Raw genomic sequence first — 9,587 nt, 5'->3', positions numbered from 1 at the left:
AGCTTACCACGTTTGGTACCCATAGCCACTACCGTACCGCTTTGCTTGATTGTACAGCAGGAACCGGCCATTTCGATCGTCATACCCTTTGCCAATGCTGAAGACGCCGAAAACAAGTTACGTGTGAGCTCTGGTACATGGAACGTGTTCTCAGGACGGACGGCAAACACGCGCTTAGCTATACGCATATTGAGTGCAGCGGTACCTCTTCCGGCAACGACCGTCTTCCCGGCTTTGGGGGCCGTTATGTACATTGGCGCACTAAGATGAGTCGACAAACATGTCGCGTGCGCCGCACATATGGTTGGATGCTCCGCTTTCCAAAACCTAGTCATGACACTTAAAACAGGTGCCAGAATAGCTGCCTGCCATACTGGCACATTGGTTTATGGCTCCTGTGTCGACGCAAGTTGCTTGGGTTCGAGTACCATCGGAGCTGCACTCGTTAGCCACCACACAGAACGCAATATAAGAATCGTCCTTTTGTTCAAAGCCTTTTAGACAATCGCACTGGTAGTGACCGACACTACCGCATTTTCAGCACGTGCCATTTTTATTACCTTGTTTTATCTTGGCAAGGCCGGTCAGCATCGCGGTGCGCTCCTTCTTGATGCCCGGCTCGTGTTGACGCGCTTCTTCCGCACACACTCGATTAACGACGTCAGGACAAAGGAAGTTTCCGCCGACATATGGTACGCCTTAACAAGACCATCGCACGAACTTGGCAGGCTGCGCTGCAATGTTGCACATAAATCTTATTGGGCGACGTCGCACCCCGCGCTGTCCAGGCGCATCAGCAGCGCCTCGAGGTCACCGAGGTGCACCTCCATCAAGCCACCACCATGAGGGAACGTGGCAAATTTTTCTTTGAGCCACATCTTAGCCTTCGTGAATGCGCCGAAGCACCATCCACAAATCAGCTGCGCTGTCGGCGCTGATTACGTGCTGAAGCTGGTTGTCGACCAGGTTGAGCACAATTGCCGCATGCGCTTTCTGCTTCTTGACATTGTCGACGTCATGAACACTGCCATTGACGAAGCCTTATAACCCTCGTGACAAGAGAAACATCTGCATCTTGTATGCCCGTAGAAGGTAGTCGCTGCCGTCAAAACGGGCAGGTTTAGCGTAGTCTTCACTGTTTGGGCTCATAACCCAAATGATATAGGAAGGGGGGAGTTAGAAGTGATATGCGCTTTTGTGTGCAAGTGCAGAAGTGAGTGTAATAATGTTAGGCGCGCTAGCATGCAATTGCGTGGGCCCACGCGCAACTGTCTTCGGGCCACAGAACATACAATACCTAAGTTTGAAGCTACCAACCCATCATTAGGTATGTGGAGCACTCTTACTCAGTCTTTGCACGATTTTAAAATAAATACACACTTTGGAATTGAACTCACATTTTGCGTCGAGCATACCGAAGCCAAATCATTTGAACCAGTCACTATAACTTATGGGTTAGCGCAAGCATTGAAATAAGCAGCATAACTAACAACCATAGCAGTGTCAGTCGAGTCACATTTGTAGGGTGGGGTGCTCTCCAAACAGATATCATCGTTCTCAAATTACCAAACTTCAATATCAGAATGCCATTGCGATATCAGGGTCTAAAGTGTCAAGCCACAATATGCTATAATAATCAGGCCTTACAACCTTTTTGGCTTGAGCCGAGCAGTCTAAATCCTTATCCTCATACTCCATGGAAAAATATCCAAAGAGGTTGGGTTACTAATAGCGGATAAGGGTCGACGAGTTTTAGCCGCTTTTGCCCATACTGGGGTGGAGGGTGATGAAACTGGTGCAATAATTGTTTTATCCATTAGGTCAGAATAATCCCCAAGACCGGCTTGGTCTTGTTGTAAAAAAAAATCATCATCATTATATATTGAAGGGTCGTCCGACGTTGACATTCCCGTATCAGTATCAGACGGCTGCCTGTTCATTGCAGGCTGGGATGCCTGAAGTGATTGACGTAGAGCCGATTGTAAGGTACAGCCGGCAGATCCCTGAATACAGTATGAGGGATAGTCTGGAAGACATAGTCTCCAATTCTTTAAATGCTTATTTGCTGCCTCTAGCTCTTGATGCAGACGAATGGATGATGGGGTGATTTAATTGTATCGTGCCACCTTGTAGTCTATAAAGAATGGGTGGAGATAAACCATGTTACCCGGAGAGGAAAGTAAAATTCCCCGTAAAGACTCGTTTGGTGATCGACCAGAATATCCGGAGTCTATTTGTGCGAAATGCACGGTGCCTTCTCGTGAGGGTATACCTTAACGCATGTATGTTGGTAAAATAAAAGTGGGAGGTGCAATTTGGAAAGCAAATCAGTCAAATGTGACTCGATACATTACTTCGTCAGGAAGTAGAACCAAATTAAATATTAATGCGAGCCATATTTCGAGAAATGTGCTTATTGGATCGTTGCGAAAAACAGTCAATGACACTCGGCTCAACTTCGAAGCCACGTCATTGGAGGCGGAAGTAAAGCGAATTCCGGCGTAAGGAAAATCAAAATTTCCTGTAGAAGCCGGGCTTGACGCTCGTCACTCCGAACCTAAGGACGTAATCCACTGCCAGCTCGTCTACCAGATCTGCCAGTGGTTCTGTTGGGCATCGGATCCTACATACGGTGTACTTCAGTCGATGCGAGGAGTAATTCTGTCGGGACTTGGCGCGATTTCAAAGTTCGAGGTAGAATGGTGCAATAGGCATCGTTTGTAAATGTTTACGTTATCTCTTTATATATTTATGTAGTATGTCGTTTTTATTCTTTGTTAGCCTTAACTATAAAGACTTAGCCTGAAGCGCAAGGCTAAAAACTCCGGTAAAGTCTATGCAGGTAACCGACTGCAGTTAGAGTGCAAACGAAAACTTGAGAAAATTTGCCGCACAAAATCTCGAGAGTCTTTGACCACAAGCCACGCAATGCAAAGTGTACCTTGATACACGGCTTGTTGCGAGTGACAAGGAATTCAGCCCAAGTTTCCTTGAATGGTGGTTGTTTTGTCCGCTCATTTAAAATGCAATAAACACTAGATATCAGAAAATGGGGGTTAATATTGAAGGAAAAAGGCGCGTACCTTGTTGGGGTAAAGACAGTGGGTGAAGGTACAGAGTGCACAGTTAGCGTTTTATAGCAAAAACCGCGAGGTGAGACTGGAAGCTTTTGACAGAGAGGTCAAGCAAAGTCGGCGCAACGGAGACTGTTGATGTGGGAGGGGTCAAAAACAGACGAAGGGTGCGAGTGGACGGTGTACAGATGGAGTCTGAATATTGTCGCAAGGGTTGTCTGTTCTTGTGCACTTTTGCGGAAGAAGGAAAATTGAAAACTGCGCTATCACTCGCAGTAGCATATATCAAGATATACCTGCATTTACCAAAGGGCGCACGATATCGTAATAAACGACTTGCATATAGATATCGAGTATGTGTTATCCAGCGACATTTATGTTTCCGATTTCAAACATTCGTCTTATTTTCATATATTGCTTCATTAACTTATGATTCTGGATGCTCGATCAATACCATGGCTGTTATATGCAAATATGCTCTGGACATAGCTGCATACAGGCTATATGTTTAATTTGGCACGTAAAGACCGCAATTATGCATTGTTAGCACTTGCGCGTTGCGGATGGTCATTGCCAAAGCTTGCTGCATAATAAATCTAAAAAAGAAGACAAAATCAAAATCAGACTCACTGCTCATTTTAATCCGTGAACTTATCATATTCTGACGTTTGCGCTCACAAACATGATAACTGCGTGAATCACAAACAAATCCAAGTTGACGTGTTCCACAACACTTTTTTCGGTCTGGATTTAAATTTTGCATCATCATAAAGAAGTCTTTAAGCGTCAACGTGAGGGTTGACTTTTGTTCACTCTGATTACTAGTGTGCAGCACTTCACTCTCAAACTGCACTTTGTGCCTGCTGTGATCAATTAGGTAACGCTGTTGAAGTACTCACCGTTGCACCTTTTAGACTGCAAATATCAATTCGATGGTGCAAATAAGTTCAGCCAGACTACAAACTTTGTAGATTTTTCATCATTAGCTGTATCTATGCCATGCGTCTCTCAGAATGTTATTTGGAGGCTCGATGAAATTGTGTCCAAGAGCCAAATTACTTCGTGTCGTCCATCGCTAACTTGAAGAAATTAATGCTGGTCATCTCAAGACAACTCGACATTGGTATGTGAGCGTGCAAAAGGCTTCACTTTTGAGATTTAACCGCATACATCTTATCCACAGTGAATCTGGAATATTTTCCTTCATAGCTGATAACAGGGCTCAAAAAATTTGCGGCTACACACGGTTCACAATGCCTAAGCGGTCATAAGCCTTTGTATCTCGTCCGTTTTTTCATCTCAGTAATTTCGCTTTATGAAAGATCACAAGTCCTCTGAACAACATCTTCCAGTATTTTGTCCTTTCGTTAAAAAACACCACGAAAAGTTGATAACAAGTCGTACATTTGCGCGTGACTTTGTAATAAGATATATAAGTAGCTTGTATACCGTACAGTTAAAAAAATTGATAAAGATGTTTAATTTATCAGGTCTTCACTACTCCAACAAAATGTGGAATACAATCTGTGTTACGCCTTAATCATGTTGGCCTTATTTTACTTACACACCTTGAGGTCCATTGTACTAATTAGTAGCCCACATAGTACTGCTAGAAAAAGGGACTATTTTGATGCAGAGCCTACTGATTGCTAACAGGTGAGCCGCAAGCTCATGTAGTGATATATGATGCTTTCCGCCGCGTAAACATCTTTCTCCTATTTTTGGTAAACTCATGTCCCAATTTCTGCTCGGGAAAGACAGCGGTTTGTATCGAAAGCCGCATCAATGGATTTTTTGCAGATGTCAAGGCTGGTAAAAATGCTGTGTTTCGCAGTGTCCTTGGATACCGTTGTAATACTGTGTGTTGCTGGCCTTGACTGATTGTTAGAAGCCTAATTACTATGTCGACACTCTCTTCGTCGCAAGCGGTATGGACTACTGCCAAATGTATTATGATCTAGAAGAATGCTCTCACTATTCATCAGGACAACCGCATTAATATCAACATGGACGCATCTCTGCTTTGTGGCTTGGCGCAACATTACTTCGACCAACGATTTTTATCTGACCACATTTCGTAGAATCTTTATCACTTGTGATTTTGTCGTAATCTAAAAGAAGAGCGCCCGTGTATTTCATTATTGCTACCCATGCTCTATGGCCCAGACATTGTTGGCAACTAAAATTATCTGATCAAATGTCGCGATAGACATCAACAAAAATGCCTGATTGATAATTTGTAGATATTTACGAAATTCTTATCATCATAAAGCTGTAAAAAATACATTGATGCGGTTGCAGTGTCTAAGGCTTCATTATATACCCGACATAACATCCAGCTTTGACTTCTTCGGCCCTTTAAAAGCATAACAGCGACAACATTTCGAAAGCAGTGGTAAAAGATGTTTTCCGTAAAGGATTGCTTCTCCTGGCGGCGTCGATTACAAAGGCAAACTTCCAGAGTGTAATCACTGCCATACAGCTGAAATTTGGCGATATCTAGAATGAACATCTGCACGTACCTCATTCAGATTGATTAGTACAGCGCTTAAAATGTACTTGACAATTGACAGTTTCACTTTATCCACCAATTTAATGAGCTACTAGCATCGCATGACGTGCGCCTACAACTTTTTAACACGTTGTGCTTGGCAATCAAGCCCGGTAGATCCAGTGTACAATGGTCCACATGAGGTAACAACTATCTGAACTCACATTCTGACGCCTATCTTTCTCTTCTCGTTAAAAAATAGTAGTAATGGAAGGTTTTGGTAAATAAGTATCACCTCCACCGACAAGCACTCACGGCTGTCGCCCCTGCGCCATTGACCCACATAGACTAATACTTCCTCGATGCTTTCTTGATGGCTTAAAAGCTCAATCTATTGTATGGCATTATTAAGGTGATTGCGCAACCTCGTCGTCTATTCACCAGGCGTTGTTTTGTAGCTCATGATCAAGCCTGAAAGGTGTCATAATTGACGTATGTATATTGCTGTGCCAGATTGCAATTGCTCTCACAATTTATCTCCTTATACAGTATGCACACATCTATTCACTTGCTATGCTAAGAAAAAGACTTTAAAATCTCGGCTAGTACATAAGTAATGGAGCAAATATTACAATGTCTTAATATTTTTGAAGTTCTGCATGCCGCTTCACCACTGACACCGAGGCCATATGATTACGTTTCCATTGTATTGTGTCGGCTTCAGCAAAGCAATTGCTCCAAGAGTGAGGAGGGTAACCCACTAGATTGGATGTTCTCATTGCATGTCCTCAGTATTCCGGAATTCTACGAGTCTTACTGCTAGCGAGCGAACATGGACAAATATATCAATCCGTAGGGAAGTGTGGCAGGGATATATCAAGAAAACGGTAGATAGGACCGGCTGCAGCCCATACCCAGTCAAAATGCAAGGGTGTAAATCGGGTGCAGAAGCAAGAGAGACCAAAGCGCCTTTACCACAGCAATAATCTTTTTAATGAGCAATGTGATTGGACTTCCTGGCATCTGAAAACTAAATGGGGGTTCAATATACATTGTTGTGGTTTGGCTTTCAACAACAGGACCCCGTGATTACCGCAAAATCGTTTCGGCGAGCTTCAATCTACCCACTATTCTGATTCTGATCATCCTGCCGACGGATTTCTTCGAATCCGTGCAGATATAATCACGGTATGGTACGCATAACAAATGTATGACAACGTGCATTTTTAGTCCGTGCCGCTAGTCCACTCGTGGTTCGTATTGAAATCTCGTCGTGGCAATATAGTAATAGAAGTGAAAAATAGCTCCATTGAAATCAAGTCGATAGATAGGACGATATTCCTGACAAATTAGAGGCCGTATTTGCGTTTTACTCGGTAAATATATTTGTAATATGTGTTTATGTAAAATACAAATTCAGATTAAGTGCAGCAAGTAGGCTCGAATCTTAGTAACAATGTGCGCCAGTTTTAAATTTATAGCCGCTGAGTGAATGAACGTAACATTATAGATTGCATGTGTGGGTACTAGAGCGTTCTGGGGGAGCAAAGAAATAATTTAAAATTCAACAAACTTTGCATTTAATTTGTGTCGGCAGAGAAAAATATTTAAAAATTTAGACTGTGATAGCAGTACACATTCGTATCTCACATTTATTTTTTGGTAAGTAGTGGTCAAAAAAAAGAAAAAAAGAATAATTAAAGTAAGCGTTTCACTGTTGTGCAAATATCAATAGTCAAAAGTATTCGAGTCAGCCCTGTAGTACATGATCAACGCGCCATAAAGCAACCAAAAGCTGCCAACACGTGCAGCGTGCGGCCCATTCAAGAATCTTTTACATCTAGAATAGCCTCGCAGCAAAATCGCTGTGCGCGATACAGTCATCAAGAGACGATCGCATAACTGGCAAGTTTTGCCAAAATACTGAGGTAGATATCTATCGACCAAAAGGAGATAGTGGGCTTTTAGCCTCAAGCAATGTGCTTCTCAGAATCACGATATCGCTTGCTTTAATTTGAGATTGCCTTGTTAACAAAGAGACCCTGCGCCACGACCAGTTCCTGCACGCAACCTCCAAATTTTGAAAGTAATAGGCTTCCAGGTAATTTGTTGGAACAGGGCCAAAATCATGACCATTACGATATCTCGTGTCAAGATGAACTCATATTAGAGGCGGTGTCGCTCTATAAAGCTTTACAATCACCACAGTCTAATAGAGAAGCTCCTGTTTCTAATAGGCGCCTTGTTATCTCCTTTTTGTAGCTGGCAAAGCCTCAAGCCAAGTCAAAGAGAATCCGATATTGACACGTAACATCCACTATTCATGACCCGGGAGAGCTGGGCAAACCCATCATGGTTATCTTCACACGAAGTCAAGTCTCCTTGTAGCTCAGTCGTCGGATTGACGACAATTATCATGAATAATAGCAACGTCTTGCACGGGGGGGGCTTTTGACTCATTCGCGGTCACACACGCACAGAAGCATTGATACAACAACAAGCGCACCGAAGATTATTTATGGAGGGTCTCTGTGCAGTGCATCTCACATTAAATTTTTCCGCGTACATAAGTCTTTTTTGAGAAGGTGGAGAGCATTACGTAAAATGCAAATTACACCGTCAGATCATCAGAGTCACGGTTGGGGTGCGAAACTGAGGCGCTGTGAGCAGGCTTAAGGTAGATACAACGAAAATTACTTCTTTATTGTTGAGCTGCGTCCTGGTATCTGCAGATGCTACACCAGCATATATGTTAAGCCACGTGAAGGATGAGATTAGTGACACTCAGTCATGAAAATAGCATGTCACTGGAACGAAACGGAAGTCAGCGTGCGTTTATTGCAAATTCTAGGGTTTGTCTTTAGTGAGAGGGCTTAAAGCGGCCTATAGCCGCGATTTCCTGATCGAATCTCTTGTAAGGGTATATCTCGAGTAGTAAGGCTTGGTCCTGACGATGTCAAGATGACGTCTAGTCGCACAGAGAAAATAGCAGCACCAAATAGATTCCTTTATCAAAACTTCACGAATTTTCGAGGCTGACTATTGCATACTAGTCAGTGGATATTCAGCTTTTTCGTCCTACCAACATGAGAAGTACTAGCACCAGAAAATTGTCTAATCTGATCCGTTCCTAACTAAAGTTATAATAAAATCTTGTCCGTGTCGATCTAAATAATAATTAGCAAGTTTTTTTTCAAGAACCTCTAACACAAAAATCGAATTAGCTAGCCACAAAACATCTGTAAACAGAATTTAAGAAGAAAAATGGCCAGGCAAATTGAAAAGCATACTGTATATGGGGTAAGTTTAGAAGCCGGTCAAGGCTTTAACTGCGACGAAGTCAGCAAACTTCTTTTCCCGAATTCAGGGGCGATGATGAACTGTGGATCTTTCCTCTCTCAAATAAATTCTTTGGGTGGGGATCCATTCGACACAACATCCAGAAGATACAGCAAAATCTCGTTCTTTCTCGGTGATTCGACCGCCCTGGGTTCTATGGAAGTTGATGCTTCCTTCCGAGAGGATTGCCAGACAGCCTTGCGTGAAGGTTAAAATCTTCGTACCTTTCAAGGAGAAACGCAAGGCCCAGATTATCAATTTGGAGTGTACGATGGTGCTCAGCGGCTAATAATATTTTTTACCTTCCACCGCCTCTGGCGCGCTCATAGAGCTCATACTTTTCTACTCTTACTTATTGCAAGACCCACCGCTTTCTAAAAGAAGTAGGATGGACGCGGAGAATCACAGTACCGACCATCACTCACATAAAGCTGATGATCGTTACTGCCTTTGGGAGAGGATCGGATACCATTTCGGTGATAAGAATTTCCAACTTTTAAACATATAACGCCTATTTTAGCTTTCCTTGACGGATGAACAAGATCTCTGAGCGCACTCGAAATATCTTATTAGGTGTTGCGAGAACTAGCATCGAAACTCCGCTCGTTAAAGTACATTTTCCACAAAGGCTCTGGGTGCGTTAGTGCCGGAAATAACACTTTTGGCGTCTTTCAGCGGCATCC

The 9,587-nt window shown here is 43.0% G+C and overlaps 2 protein-coding genes across 2 annotated transcripts; both read right to left on the bottom strand.

The window, feature by feature from the left end:
- Positions 1-879: 879 nt before the first annotated feature.
- Positions 880-1,149, bottom strand: PHALS_08888 (uncharacterized protein; the record flags this gene model as incomplete). Its single annotated transcript, XM_024724317.1, has 2 exons — positions 880-1,024; positions 1,049-1,149. 2 exons carry the CDS (start codon positions 1,147-1,149, stop codon positions 880-882), a joined length of 246 nt encoding a protein of 81 aa, XP_024575206.1.
- A 429-nt stretch (positions 1,150-1,578) lies between these two features.
- On the bottom strand, positions 1,579-1,940 carry PHALS_08887 (uncharacterized protein; the record flags this gene model as incomplete). Its single annotated transcript, XM_024724316.1, has 2 exons — positions 1,579-1,604; positions 1,694-1,940. 2 exons carry the CDS (start codon positions 1,938-1,940, stop codon positions 1,579-1,581), a joined length of 273 nt encoding a protein of 90 aa, XP_024575205.1.
- Positions 1,941-9,587: the final 7,647 nt, after the last annotated feature.

This window comes from Plasmopara halstedii, assembly GCF_900000015.1.
Source record: "Plasmopara halstedii genome assembly, contig: Scaffold_323, whole genome shotgun sequence".
Lineage (NCBI taxonomy): Eukaryota > Oomycota > Peronosporomycetes > Peronosporales > Peronosporaceae > Plasmopara > Plasmopara halstedii.
Note: the sequence above shows the minus strand (reverse complement) of the source record. Positions and strands in the feature narration are given on the sequence as shown.